General features: G+C 40.0%; 1 protein-coding gene across 2 annotated transcripts in view; it reads right to left on the reverse strand.

Moving 5' to 3' along the window:
* PPM1L (protein phosphatase, Mg2+/Mn2+ dependent 1L) overlaps window positions 1–16,138 on the reverse strand; it is a 217,595-nt gene extending 201,457 nt beyond the window's left edge. For both annotated transcript variants that reach the window (XM_014520839.2, XM_006025683.3), the window contains exon 1: window positions 15,597–16,138. In XM_014520839.2, the coding sequence (XP_014376325.1) occupies window positions 15,597–15,995 (399 nt within the window). In that variant the 5' untranslated portion in view covers window positions 15,996–16,138. The remainder of the gene's footprint in view (window positions 1–15,596) is intronic.
* Window positions 16,139–16,144: the final 6 nt, after the last annotated feature.

A 16,144-nucleotide genomic window follows, 5' to 3' on the forward strand; every position in this document is an offset into this window, starting at 1 on the left:
GAGATGACTGAGAAGTTCTCTCTATATGTATGTGTTTGCATCTATCTCTATATAGTTGCACCTTTTGGAGACTTAAGGCTCATATAATCAGTGAGTCTTAGAAAAAGTGTTTAAAGCTATGGGGAAGTCAGAGGAGCCAGAACTGGACCTCAAGGAAAGGCAGATGAACAAAGTTCTAGCTTTCCGGAGGGGATACTACTAAGAGAGCTTATACCATGAGACAGAAACACATCCCAATTAGCTCTGTTCAGAATCCAGAGGCTTAAGACACCAGAGACCCACTCACTAGGTATTTTCAGTGAAAGCTAACAAGTGCCCAACATGGGCTTTGGGCCAGAGCTTGAAACAATGCTTCCTTCATTCAAACCAATTGGTTTTACAAAACAAAACATGTTTTAATCAAGATTTCTTCTTTATGCTTTTTACACACTTAACATTTAGTTAACTGACAAAAATTTTTAAAAAGCTGGCTTTCATCATTTTTAAATAAATTTAATTTCCCTTCAAAACCAATTGGACAGAAGTCACAAATTAAAAAAAAAAATCAATCTAGTAAATAAGAAAATGTCATTCACTATTTTGTTACAAAATAAAAAAGAAACATTAAGAATGCATGATGAGTTACATAGCTTCTTAAATAAGTGGATACACTGTATATACAACAAGTGAACAGAAAATACTCCATGTCATGTAAATACCATATTTAGTTGCAACTTCAGCTTTTCTTAAAGGTTATCAAACGAATGACAAGCCACCTGTATGAAAATCACTAAGTATAAAGGCAAAACAAAATTAAAATTGATTATTTAAGGTTCTTTGATTACTTTTCTAAATAGCCTTTTTTTAAAAAGTGATGTACATTAATCCACCCTCAGGGCAGGATACTGAGATTATTTCTGCCCCCATTAAAGTTAAAAATAATGTTTCTATTAATTTAGCAATACTTCTAATTACAATACTATAAAATACTTGGGTCTACACAAGGGTCATTCAAAAGGGGATTCAATCTTTCTAAATGACTGGCTACATCTTCCAATATCACAGATATAATGAGTAACTTCTAGACAAATTACATTTCAAAACCAGGTAGTTCACTCACTGATGTTCTACTTAGGCATCCAACCTTGATTATCAAAAACGTAACTGCCAGTTATGTTGACTACACAATTAAAGTTCAGAACATGTTTTTAAACTAGGGTCGAAGGAGTCCAATGACAAAAGTCCACAGAAAAGCAAACTACTGACAAGACTAGAATCTGGGAGAGATAAGTGGAACTGGCAATGGGACCATAAGAGAGGAGGGAAGGAGATGGAGAGTGGAACACCAGCTCTGGGCACCAACACAGTGTAGGTGCCATTCCAGTACCTCTGACCCCTTCCAGTCTTGGCCATGGCACTGTCTGGCCAGAAGAGCCAAGTGCAGCCCAGATCAGGGCAGACCACCCCTCTCACCAGCTCAGAGGAATTTTGGCCATGGCACAATATTCATTAGATACATCTCTGGACATTCATCAAATTCCTGTAATCTGCTGAGAACAACTTTGAGGTGGACAGTGCTCCTAAACTAAAGTAAGAGAGATTTTAGGTTTAGTTCAGCCTAACAGGGAATAACTGACTTGAGAATTTAAAGGTGAAAGGGAGTTCACCACTCAAAGAAGAGGAGAGTGAGAGTAACAGGAAGACTAATTCAGAAGAACACATTTCAACAAACTCAGGAAGCTGGTAAGTAAGTTTCTTAGGAGGACAGATGAAGAAATAAGGGTGCATTAAAGCTAACAGTTAACTAAAACAATGGTGGAAGGAAGAAGAACAACATGGAAGGGAAAGACAAGAAACAACAAAATGTGGTTGCATGAGCTACCCTTTAATGACCTAAAAAAGGGAATCATATAATAAGTGGAAACAAGAGCAAATGACTATGGATAAAAATAAAGGAGCAGTAGAAGCATGTAAGGATAAAAATCAAAAAGGCAAAGACAAAATGAATTTCAATTACAAAAAGGCAGAAAAGGTAACAAGAAAAAATGTTCTATATACACAGTGTAGAAGTAACAGTATGACAAATGAAAGTTCATTACCTGATGTAGGAAAACAAATGATAAATGACATAAAAATGCTGAAGTGTTTTGTACCTTTTTATTCACTCTTTAAAAAGTTTGACTGTGACCAGCTATTTAACAGGAAATTAATTTTAACAAAACGTAAGAGTTTTGGGAAGCATAAGGAAAGAACAGGTTAAAAAAGTATTTAGGGAAGATAGGCGTCCTCAAATAAGTAAAGCCATATTAAATTCATTCTAAAGAATTTAAGGAATTAGCAAAAGTAATTTCTGAACCAGTGGCAATAAGCAATTAACTTTGAGAATTCATGGAGTACAAGGGAGGCCCAAAGGACAGAAGAAGGACAAACGTGATACCAATCTTTAAGAAAGGAGGGCCCAGAACATTATAGACCAGCACCAGAACAAGATATTAACAATCAGTTGGTAAGTGCACAGAAGATAAGATTATTAAAAACAGCCACCATGGATTTGTCAAGAACAGAGTACATCAATCCATTTTTTTCCTTTAATAGGTTATTGTCTTAGTCGATATGAGGGAAGCAGTAGATGCAATATATCTTGATATATTGCATCTACTGAGGCTGCTCGCCTCAGCCCCTGCGAGTCTCAAGCAGCTTCAGCGACTGGAGCGAAATTCTCCTGCTCTTCTGCAGCCGGTTTTGCCTTAGTTTTGCCTCAGACTCGCAGCACTTAAATGCAGGCCAGCAGAGGAATTTCCCTCCACTCCCTGGGCTATCCCTGAGACTCCAGCAGCTAAGGCAAGGGGTTGGGTTTGGGGAGGGGAAGAATTCCTCTCTGCTCCCTGGGGCTGCCCCAGGATACACGGGCTCCAAGGCAAGGGCTCCCCAGTGCCCCCATGCTGGGCTGCATGGGCAGGCATCCAGCCTGAAGGACTCCTCTCTCCCTCTTGCAGCAGCTGGTAAAGCAAACAGCAGCTAGGAAGGGGGAGGGAGAAATTCCCCTCAGTTCCCCAGGGCTGCGGAGCACATCCTGATAGGGAGACTCCTCTAAGGTGGGCCAACACCCAGATGAGGGGCTCCTTAACCCCCTGTTGGGGGACAGCAGGGGTCTGGGGGTACTTGGCTGGGCGGGCAATGCCCAGGAAGCTGGGAGAGACACTCTAGCACTCCTCCCACATCTGCTGGCCTGGGTCAGTGTAGGCTGTTCCCTCCCTTTTCCAACTAACACCGCTTAGAGGAAGCTGCCTAGATTGAATTGATTCAGTCTCAGCCTTTTTGACTCTCTTATTTTGAGATTTTATTTATATAGATATAGAGAGATTTATATCTACATATATCTATCTATACATAAAATATAGATCTATATAGATATCCATCTATCTATCTATCTATCTATATATATATAGACATAGATATCTATCTATAAATATATATAAAATATGCATAGAGAGATGGATATATTTTATATATCTATATCTATATGTAATCTCAAAAACGAGACAGTCAAAAAGCCTGAGACTGAATCAATTCAATCTAGGCAGCTTCCTCTAAGCTGTGTTAGCTGAACCAATAACCAACTGAATTGACACTCAGTTTTCAACTGTATACATACACATGTAAAATCTCAACAAGATGAAATCACAATGACTAGCAGCCACCCTAGTTAACCTTCTCCATAAGACAGTCATCCTGGCCCAGGGTCCTTGTCTTTAGCTGAGGCCTGCCAGCAATCACAAGACAAGCGAGTTCTTGCAACTGGGCCATCCATCACACACCCATGTGTTCATTTGGTTTCACTGATAAAGCGGTAGCCCCACTACTTCACTCAATACCTGGTGCTGCTTTCCAACAGACTACCAGGGAAGCCTCAGGCTGTTGAGCTAAATGTTCTCCAGATCTTAGTTGGCTCAATCATTCAGTCGCCTGATCTCAACTCCTGACTCTAGTTCCAAACTCAGTCCTAACCACTGGAATAGACCAACTTCACTTCGGGCCCTGTAAAATGCAAAGAGAAGCATACAGTGCTATGCTTAAGAAGAAATGAAAAATATTTGACTAGACAGCAGCATGGCAGAAAAGGATATGAATGGGTCAAACACCAAATACAGGTCAATTTATTAACAGAATATATAAAGCTGTTGCAAAAAAAAGAAAAGAAAAAAAAAAGGCAAGGGATCCAGTGGGATGCATCAACAGCACTCTTGTTGGCCTCACCTAGGGCTGTATAAAGTTTTGGGCACCACCCTTTAAGAAAGATACAGACTAGAGAAAGACTAGAGAGAACAAGAGGAGCAAGTTTTTCGGAAACGATCTATGAGGGAAAGGTTGAGGCTACCAGATTTTCATCAAGAAGAGAGAATGAATACGTACGTGTGTGTGTGGACAAAAAAAGCTGTTTCACTGAGAAGATTTTGGTTGGAAATATTCTCAAAAAATCTATTATCATAGCAATAGCTAATAATATTGTGGAACCTTTTTCACTGGAGGTTTTTAAGCACATCGGGTTAGACAAATATCTTTCAGAGGTGATCCTGTTTCAGTGGAAAGGCATAGAGAAGATAATTTCTTGAGGTACCTTTTAACTTCACATGCTATGATTTCATGTAATATTTTATATACATAAAATATTTAAATGTTTTGATTTCTCTTTATTGTATATGAAGGCTGCTCAGAAGCCCAAATTTAAAATCCAAACGGAGAAGTACTGTAGTTAACACATTTATTATGAATCTAGGTAGCACCTTTGAGGACTTGTTATCATCCTTAAGGAGAGCAAAGCACTGGGAATGGGCTGTCTGTCTATCTGTCCCCACTGTGAGACAGACAGATGGAAAACAAATTGCTCAGTTAAGTTCTGATTAACCATGAGTCAGCACATGGTCAGCAAACTAATGGCCAGCAGTAGGAGCAGAGTGTAATTCAGTTTCAGAGTCCAGATTCAGAAAATGCAGGAAATTTTGCCTCATGTGCCCATCATAACAGGAGCCCTGCAGCCCCCTTCCACTCATAAAGCACTGCACCACCCAATGAAACAAATGCAACTGCTCAGCAGGTTCGGCTGGCTTTGGCTATCTATAAACATTCTTTCTGGAAGCAACAGCCAGCTTGTGAATGCCATAAGCCCAAAAGCTCTTTAGAAACAGAGCATCTTTAATTTCAACAGTAGGAACAAAGCATAAAAGCCTTAAATGAGGCTAAGACTTAGGAATGCCTAGCTTATCCCAGATAAGCTGAACCCTGGTCCCTAAATGGAAGGTCCTCTAATAGTCCCTTCCTCTCCTGCCCCTTAGCTTTTATCCACTCCAGAGTCCTGTCTCCCCTTCCCTCCCTGCTTAGATCTCCTCTTCCACTAAGCCAAGACAAGCTCCTGAATTTACTGTGGTCAGAAATAAACTTCAGAAGCAAAAGAAAAGTACGGCTCCATCAGGTATTGGAAAATGAAGCCATATTTGACTACTGTTGAGACTATTAAGACTACTGAAACTATTTTTTTATCCAGGTGCAGCAATTAACCTTTTAGAACTACACACACGCTTTTAATATACAAGTTTCCCTTGCTTTATGCTGTACATGCATTCCTGGAAAATGGCGCATAACTCAAATTAGCATAAAGGGAACCCGTTTTACAATGTAACAAATAGGGATACCTTCCAAGACCTTGACTGTACTGACCCCAGACCCATTTCTACCACTTTTACAAGACAATTTTGGCACTCACCAACAGCAGACAGTACACACAAGCACAGGGCACTATCATAATGGGGATGACAACTACAGAAACACGTCGCAAACAAAAAGCAAGGAGCACAGATCCACACAGGAGACTATATTTGGGTGTGCATCACTCCCACAATGCACTGCACAAAGCAGCTGACTGTGGGCTTCCACCACACCAATCGCATGAGTGAATTTACCTCGCATAAAATGAATTTTTGATATAAAAAGGGTCATCATATAAAAGCAAAGCTGCACATACAGAACCCGCATAAAGCGAGGGAAACCTGTACTTTTAAACCATTATACTTAAACATGAAAAAAAGTTACCTGGATTCTGTATCAGCTAACAGAAGTCATAGACAACTGCGAAGGTTATTACAGGTACTTTTACTAGCATATTTGATTTTATAACCTCTCACCATGATTTTCTATGAAAATGTTTAAGTAGCCAATACAGAATCCAGAAAACTTTTTCATACTTCATTATAATAGTTTTAAAGTATATTAAAATACAGCTCTAAAACAAAACATCATTTTTCCTTTCCTTTTCTTTTTTCTGTTTTTTTTTTTTTAAGAGGGGAGGGGATTGTTTGTTCTGTTTCCTGCAATCCTCTTTAAATTTCTACATGAGATACATGAAATAGTAATTCAGTATTCAGCATAACATTTGATCCCAGTCAGTTAGCCCAATGCATTAACCTCAAGAGGTTTGGGGGAGAAGATAAATTTAGGCAATTTCAGTTCAGCAGTCCATCTAGACTACCTGCTAATAACACACTCATTTAAATGGAAGTTAAAAAAGAAGCATAAGTGAGCTGTGACAGACCAGAGAACTATATTATGGGGCATGCATTTTCACTTATCACAAAAAATGCTTAATGCCTTCCAGCAGTTTTATAACTGGCAGGGAATGAAGAAATGAAGAGAGATGTATTCTGTTAAGAAGTGTATTGGTTGAAAACAGTATGACAGTGTCTGTTATTAAAACCAAAATTAATAAAATTAATGTTTACCCCGAAGGGGATTTAGGAAGGGAAAAAAACAAAGATTTTCCTACTTTTATGATGAGAAAATTTGCAAGGGATAACAAATTTTAACACTGAAAGAAAATGCAAATAAACGTTCATTTCTCCAGGGAAGCTTTGAGGTTTGCTGGTATGACGTGCAATAGATAATTGCATTGTGGTTTAGCAGTTAAAACACGTACTTTGATTGTCTGGCTGGAGATGTCAGCTGCTCACACAGCTGTGAATCAGACAAGGTCGGAGATGATGAGAGCCGGCAATGTTTCAGCATCATAATCAATTTGTATCATCAGCAGCGTGACTGGTACCCTGTGCTGCCACCCAGCCCTCTCTGAAGTTCATTAAGTCACACAACAGAAAGAATTATGTTTCTTCCTCTAACCCATTTTGTCATCTGACAATCCCTGGACTCTTTTCCTCAGCATCAGAGGTTTTTTTCCCCACCAAAGCATCCTTTCTCCACAGCTTTGAGCTACTTTCCAACAATGAATTTTCTTAAAAAAACAAAACAATTAATTTTCATTTTATAGTATGGCCTATATGGTATTCTAAACCAAACACCTACCTGAAGCCATAATAAGTATTTATGTTATTTGAGGCTAACCTGAAGCCAAATTTGGAAAAGCAGCATCTATATAGGTTCAAGAACAGCTATGGCATTTTACAATGCATTATGGCATAAATAAGCAGTTGGCTAATTGCTATAAAAAAATCTCCTTATCTCTGCTTGTCCAGTAATAAGCTGAACTATTTGCTAATATTCTGGTATTTACAGACATTTTTCATCCAAGGCATGTGTTTTTTTAAATTTTCCATGCTAGTCTAATTGAATCCCTGCCAAAGGTCTTACATTTCTTTAATAACACTCTACTGAAAGAGAGTAAAATCATCAGGGTGCTCAGGAGCATAGTATTTTTGACCAAAGATCTTTAAAAAATCCAGTCTGAACAAGTAGAAACCTCACTCTAGCAAGTCTAAACCAATGATTTTTTTGAAAAAAGTAAATGTTAATTTTCTAAAAAAGCCCATGTTGGTAGCCTTTCTGGAGTCAGAAAGCATTCCTCATAACATAAACTGATAATACAGTAATGTCCTCCTACAGTTGTAGTGCCTCTACTGGTGTATATAGGCTTACTGCCTGCGTCCTCATGAGCAGGGGCATGCAGTTGCCACAGGGAAAACAAAGGAGCAGCAAAAATCTTTGCACAGAGGATGGCAGTAATTATTTACAAAAGAATAAAATCACCAAGGGGGGGTGGGGGGGGGGAATTCTGTAGATAGCAGATGTGACACTTGGTGAATTTATGTGCAATATATTAATTCTGTTTGAAATTATGATTTCTCTGCGCAGACACCATTGTCAGAACGCAAAATCCATTCTGAATGCTGGGCTTGTCCGTCTTCTCTCATCTTTTTACCTGCACCATGGGCTGAAATTCCAAAGGGTAGGGACACAAGGCTAATGAAAATGGAGGATTATTAAACCTTCTATCTTCCATACGCATGGAAGTCCCTTGAGCTATACCCAAAATAACCAGTAGACTACACAGGTGACTATCTAATCAACAGGTCACCTACAAGGAACTTTGATCACCTGAAACAGCTGATCAGAGGGTCAACTGACAAAGAGATATGGGGATTATAAAACTCCAAGTTCCAGAGGAAGTCACTTGCAAGCCAACGGAACAAGAAGTGAAACCCTAAAGCAACTGGACTTTGAGGTCTTATTCCATCCACAGAATGATAATAGACTAGAGCAGGGGTGTCCAACCTTTTTGAATGTGGGGCCAGATCATGAGCTTTTTATCACCCAGTGGGCCGGCGAGCCATATTCCAAGACCTCACAGGAAGCGGTATCACATCAGGAAGTGATGTCACGTGACTTTTGAACACCAATGAAGTTGGAGGAAGAGACAATGAAATGGGTCTGGAAACGTGGTTTAAGATCCAAATAGAAACAATATAAAAGCAAGAATGAAATAATACCAAACACTTGACTAAAATAAACACTTTCGCTTCTACTCACTTCTCAATGAATGAAAGAAGCATAATGCAAGTCGACAGATCAAATGTGGAAAAGATATCAGCCAGAGTGGAAACTAATCAAAGCAACAAAATATGGGCATTTTTTAGAATAATCTTCAAGATTTACTTTTATTGAATGAATAACTTGTTAGTAACACATCTTTAACAAGTAGTAACAAGTTGAACCCCCAATCCCACACAAAGAGAAACAGAAGCAAACACAATCCAAACACTGGACAGTATTTTTACAAAGATTTTTACCTGTTCCAGATTTACGTTGGAGCCCAGATCGTTCATGCTCTACTCTTGAGCATACTGTTCAGTCTTAAAGGAACAGACCTGCCCAGGTCGGCACCAGCCAGCAGAGGTGGCGGCGGAGCCATGTGCCGCTTGGGACTGATTGGCGCAGGTAGGGGGGAAGTGCAGCTGATCCCCTGCTGCTTCGGCTGGGCTCATCCTGTCCCGAGCAGCACATGGCTACTCCTCTTCCCACACGCACCGCGTCAGCAATGTCAAGCTGACACGGTGAGTGTGGGAACCTTGTCCCTTCCCCAGCCCTTCAGCAGCCATTAGGAAGCTGCTGAGGGCTGGGGGAGGGGCAAGGGGTGGGAATGAAAGTAAACTGTGTTTACTTTTGTTTCCCGTCGCAGCACCGTGGGCCACAGAAAATGCCTTGGCAGGCCGCATGTTGGACAAGCCTGGACTAGAGGTATGAACACATGTACATTTTGAGACATTTCATAAGGGGAGGAGAGACCCTTGCTCCAAACTGCAAAGTTGCTGTTAGAACTTAATAGTTACATGTGGACAAGCAGGGAACAAAACAAATGTAGCAAAACAGCTCTCAACTGCTTCATTCCAGGGTTTAAGTTGTAACAGTTTTGCTACATTTGTATTGTTCTTGGTTTGTCCACTGTTAAAAAATAACATCTGCTGTATACACCCCGATCAGCCGCTTCCCTTCTGAAATAGGTCTAAAATATACCCATGTCCACATCCAGAGCCTGTGTCAGAGAAGCCATTTACATGTACATTTGCACCAACCTAACTAGAATGATGCTTTAAATCCAATTTAGTTAAACCACTGCAAGCCCCTTTTTAAAAGTATGCGTCTCATTTTGGTTTGCACGTCTACATTTACTTATACCAGCTATACAAACCAACCGAGTTTAAAACTGATCCAACTCCTTCCAATATTTTGCAAATAATATGAAACAAAAACTCATGGTTGTACCTAGAAATCAGAGATTATGGCTGACATTAAAAGGCAGTATGACTTTTTACAGGAGTTTATACTGGTTTAAAAACATACCTTAGATACACTTGAAAGTGTGTGCACGCAACAGGATTAAGTTCTATAAAATTATAGTTTTGTAGAATGAGAACTGAATCCTCCAACATCCTAAACCCAGCCACAAGCTAAAACTCCGATTTGAAAAAAAAAAAAAATCAGCAGTAGACTTTTTGCTGTATTTCACTTCATTCTGGATTTTTGTCCACATCTCAACTTTATTAACAGAGATTTGGACTTGTGCATCAGCAGGGCCTTATCCATGTAAATATTTAGGCAACACTCAGTACTTGAAAAGATCCCAGATAGGCGCATGAAGGAAATTACTATAAAAGGAAAATCATCAGTAATCCCAGCTATTCTCTACATTTATCTGAACTCTGACTGACTTGAAAATTGTATATTAAAATGGAATATAATGTTTACTGTAAAAAAAAAAAAAAAATCAAAATCTCTTTCATTTATCTATTCTGACATTTTAAAAGTATTTTAAAATAAAAAGTCATGTCACTGAATCAAATGATTGCCATAGTTCCCCTACTTTACCTAAGGTGTTAGGTCTGTGTTGTATCAGGGTTGATGGTAGTCTTATATGGTTTGGTTTATTGTTTGTCTGGGATGGTTTGGACAGGGATGATCCTGCCTCAGGCAAAGTGTTACACTAATGACCTCTGGAGTCCCTTCTAGCCCTGAGTATATGAAACAAGCTCCACAGAAAACAACTATTTTTTATGACTGTAGTGAAACTTTACCTTCAGTGTTACAGAAACAGACAATTACCTGTGTCATGGAAACATACTTTGATTAACCCCATGTGCCATACATAGCAGCAAGTTAAAAACAAAAAACAAAAACAAAAAGATAAACCAGTTTTCTTCCACCTGATACAATGCACCAAAAGCTCTCATTACCAAGATAAAAAACTAGGCTTAAAAAACAAACACAACCCCCCCGCCCAACCCCCTCAGTTTACTGATTACTTTTTTGACAAACAAAAGTTAAAACTTCCTTCCAACATCATCATCTCCAGTTAGTTAACTGGGCACAGGACTTAAGAGTTTTCTCAATATTTGCAAAGACTGGAAGGGCAGCATGACCTACGTACAGTACATTTCAGAAAACAGTAGGATCTCTATCTCTATACCATTATCTCCAGGCTACTGCTCTTATTTTTCTTGCTTTATGAAACTTTAGCACCAGTAAGTTAATCAATTACAAGCACCTCCTGCCAACCATTTAGGATACTGATTTACCTGCATAGAAGTGTATATTAAGTGATTTGCACATACTTACAGTCATTATCTATTTATAAAAGCAATGTACCTCCCACCCCGACTTCCTAAAGTCCCCAAAAAGCATGGTTATGAGGAACATTCAACGCACAGTTGCACTTATAAACATGCAAGTTTTAAGTCAGTTAGCTACATCAAGCAAAATGCCCCTTTCATATTTTACTCACATAATTATCCCCTTTAACTGTTCCTGTGTGGGAGCATTTTTACTCCAGAAGTAGTGTCTTGTTCCTAGTTCAAGTTTAAGCAATAGGCTGTACATTTCCTGGAATTAGACTGTTTATACCTGAAGTTAACGAGGTTTACCTCCGACATGTTAAATTCCTACCCTATCTCCCTATCCAAGACAATACCACTCTACCATTCCTATTAGGAGCATCCAGTTTGTAACTGTTTTCTTGGGGATGGTTTCCTTTGTAGTCTTCCTCCCATATGGTTAAAGAAAGCCAAATGCATATTGACAGATATGAATATAAGATTAAGTTGGGTCTATTGTCATTTTGCTTGAGAACCTCTAGAAAGTCTCAGGGTAGCATAACAAAGTGCTCATTCCTGAATCTGTAGTAAAAGAGGTAAAGTAGTCTGACCACATGCCCCTTTCCTTTTAAATGGTTCAGTTTTCATGGTATGATTACAAATGACAAGCATTTACCTAGTTCTCTACTCCTCGGTTTTTCTGCTTGGAAAGAATTTGGGTCTTTAAATACAGGAGAAAAAAAATCCAGCAGGTTGCCTTTAACCCCTTATACAGTAAACCAAAACAGTTAAACCACCATCCTCACCTTTCCTTTCTCCCTTCCTATGTGAAGATCACCTTTACACTTGTTCAGTGTCACTTAGTAAAGTAGAAGTCAGGAACCAATTTCTTTCCTCTTTATATCTGGTACTCAGCCCTAGTCAGTAAATACTACCATTTCTATACATGTGCTACTTGAATAGTTCAAAGAATTACTACATACACTTTTCAAGGCAGTCAAATATTTTTTATGCAAAGAAAGTATGGCTCTAGATACAATATATCAAATTTCAGCTCAAGCATCATTCCCTTTAATGTTTGTAACTGCATCAGCAAACCACACCCTTAAAAACAACATATTCACATTATATTTATTCTTGTATTTCTGTCAAATCAGCTACCAACCAGTGGCTAGTGACCATTCATTCCAAAGAAAAACTGAAAGGCAGATAAGAAGTAATTACCCCCACTACTAATAGAAAAAATAGTTTATGCAAAATATTAACAATGTCACAACTTTAAAGTCTTTATAAATTAGCACTACCCAGTAATTCATATTACTTAATTGTTGCTTATCTGTCCTTCAACCTCTAAATTGACATTGCAAAAGATAACTGGTAGGGAGCCATTTACTTGTCTATGCTTAGAAAAATTAAACTAGCATCTTACCTGGAATGATCTTTGGAAGAACAAATGTGCCCCATCTGAAACAACTTGTTCAATATATAACATGGAGATTGGCATTTATTTGACTTTTGATTGCAAGAAGTGTTTCTAGGGACCCCTTAGGAAAAAAGTATGGGTAATAAAGTATTTACAAAACCTTTACTTCATATATTAGGTACAGCATTTCAAGGAGTCATCATCAACTGCACATTGCAATTTTTAAAAAATCAGAGATCCAGAAAAACTGTTTAAGTTGGGGACTTAGAAAAGTGAGACTAAAATATTTTGCAATGAATGAAAGCATTCATTCTGCTATTTTTCCTGGCTTTATTCAAATAACAAAGCATGTGTAGATAAAATTAAATATTATGCAAACAGCAGGATATTTTTCCTAGTGTGCAGATGTGAGGTGGTTCATACTCTGGTAACTCATTTTATGCACAGGACAAACATAGAAAACCATATATGTGCATCAAGCTTACACATATACTTCTTAAAAGGAGTAAAAGAAACAAGCAGCACTTGAGACTTCCTTTTGAAACTAAATCATGGTGACTGGATCACATATTTTTTATCTTGAAAAATGTTAAGAGGGATCTCTTAAGCATTTTAAAATGAACGAGTTTCATTTTAAAAACTCATACTTTGTCAATGAATCAAAGGGAACAAATTTTCAAGAGAGACCAGCAGCAGGTGGATAAAAATACAGAAGGCAAATGAGGGTGCAAAGGTGTAAAACTATTAGTTAACTGTATCATATGCATGTAAGTCTAGCCTCGGAGATTCTAAGGTTAGTAATTACACTAACAGTCTTGTCATTTACCTACACAACAGTAATTCTGCATGTTAAGTATATCAGACTTTAGAAACAAGTGCTTACACATCTCTATAGCACCCTGCTGCCCCCGATGGGTTGGTGATGAATAGGCGGTGGGAAGTATTACAGTACAGCTAAACAAACAAGACAACACTGCAAAAGACTAAGCGTCCCTCATGCTTTTGTCTACAGTGAGTTTTGAATCATGTTTTAGAACAGAATTCAAATGGTTTGGCTGGTAAGCGTGGATGTGGAAAACAGTTAGTTTTAAGAGGATGGAAAGTAGGAAAAGAATGCGTGCGCACACACACCACCCATTTTTTAAACCTGCATTTGTACGCTGCTAAACTCTTGTTTTCAAACATGGCTTGGACTGCAGCAGAGACACAGAGGCCAAACGTACCATTCAAAGGCAAGAGTTTGGAGGGCAGAATAGACATGTATCCTTAATATGCTTCACGCGTATTAACTGCCAGCTCCTTGGAGGCCAGCTAACAAGTTGGCACTGTCATGATGCAATCCTTCGAATTGGAGGAGAAAAATAAGAGTATCAGCCATAACTGAGGATACAAAGCAGCAGAGAGACAGAGGCCAAACGTACCATTCAAAGGCAATTAGAGTTTGGAGGGCAGAATAGACATGTATCCTTAATATGCTTCACGCGTATTAACTGCCAGCTCCTTGGAGGCCAGCTAACAAGTTGGCACTGTCATGATGCAATCCTTCGAATTGGAGGAGAAAAATAAGAGTATCAGCCATAACTGAGGATACAAAGAACCCGACAACCCTTTAAGATCAAAGATGTTAAGTCTACATGTTATTCCCAAGATGACAAATACCAAGCAAGATGAGGCACCAATAATGCATACTTCTACCATACAGCCTAGGGTGAAAAGATGACAATTTTTCCCTATGCCTCTGATGCACAGCATTTCAAGATAGCACTTTACAGGTTTAGAGGGGCAGCAGCTGCTGTCCTTGTATGCTCCATTAGTGCCTGATCAGTGTCAGTGTTTTACTAGCAGACACCTTGTCTGCTTTATCTGACAGAGCAGCTGAAAGAAATCCGAAGCCACAGCATCACAGCATAGGAGCTAACAAACAAACAAGACATTTTTGAAGAGACAATACTTTTTGTATAAACATTTCTCCCTTCCCAAAAGTCCCATCCTAATCCCACACAAGGGAGGTTGTAGCTAAGGTGTCACAATAGGACCTTCCTTTTGCATTTCTTTTTCACAGTTACCAGAATGAGGTCTTTGTGTGCTACACAAAAGCAAGAGAGCAAGGATACATTCCTAAAGAAGCAGCAAGCAACAGAAGGTTGTCGCAGCTGCTGCCTGAGGTAAATGATATACCTCACCAAGTTATAACCAGACCACAGAATATTGTGTAAAGAAAATGTCAATGGCCAGAAAGGTAGAGGCTGAGCACCAAAACACAGAACCTTTCAGGATGAAGGGAATTTTCCTGAATTTCCTCCCCAAAAGTGAACAAGTTATCAACAGGACAACTGCCATCAATGGAGAGATAAAAGAGATCATGAGGATGAGCTCTGTGGATTTCACTAATCCCAGCAAGAAGAGTCAGTTGCTAATATGAATGTACCCTTATATGCACAAACAAACAAACAAAAAAAGCATTGGTCACATTTATTCTTTTTTTCAAAAGCAAGTTCCCCCTTCATCCCCACTCCCACTGGCGCTGCTGAATCAAATCCCAGAGAGAAGGGGGAACTAGCCTTTTGTCCAGCTCACCCTACTTTAGCACCAGGTAACTCCAGCCCATTTGGCCTCACCATCATTATTCTGTGCATGCAGAAACCAGCTTTTAGTTACTAAACTGTCGCCTAGGCTGCAGAGGTGCCGGGAGCCTCCCAACTGCTCCCGAGAGCTGTGGAGTGGGGTGAGCTGGACACGGCCCAGACACCCCCCCATCCCCTCAGTCGCAGGTCACGTCTTCTCCCCCACCACACTCGGATCAACCCGCCCCCACCAAAACTTGCCTCTCCTCCGTGCCCATCAAATATCCCGAAGATAGACGGGTGGGTCTTGTTGACCAGGTCCGTGATCACCTCGAACCTGTCCTCCATGTGGTCCCTCCGGCCTTGGATGGAGTAGACGGCCACATTGTGGCTCTTGAACTCCCAGGTCTTGGAGAACTCGGCGTCCAGCACGTCCAGCCCTCCCAGCCGGTCGTTCTGCATGATCTCGGCCACTTTGCCCTTCACCATCTTGACGGCGTCCCGGCTGGACTTGACGATGGTCTTCACCTCGTCCGTGTGGAAGAAGTAACTCCAGAGGGCCAGGCTGATGCATAGCAAGAACAGGGTCTCTGGCCGCAGCAAGAAGTAACGCATGATCCGGCCCAGCAGAGACAGCAAAGTCATGGTATCCTCTATCATTTATTATAGCGGGAGAGGCTCCCCCACGCCCTGCAACGCGCACCCTGATGGCGGGGACGGGGCTCCGGCGAGGCAGCAAATCAGGGCATGCCCCGCCAGGGCGACGCCGCAGGGGGCAGGCTCAGCCCCGCCAGGGCACGGGCCGCCTC

Source organism: Alligator sinensis, unplaced genomic scaffold (assembly GCF_000455745.1).
Source record: "Alligator sinensis unplaced genomic scaffold, ASM45574v1 scaffold869_1, whole genome shotgun sequence".
NCBI classification, from domain to species: domain Eukaryota; kingdom Metazoa; phylum Chordata; order Crocodylia; family Alligatoridae; genus Alligator; species Alligator sinensis.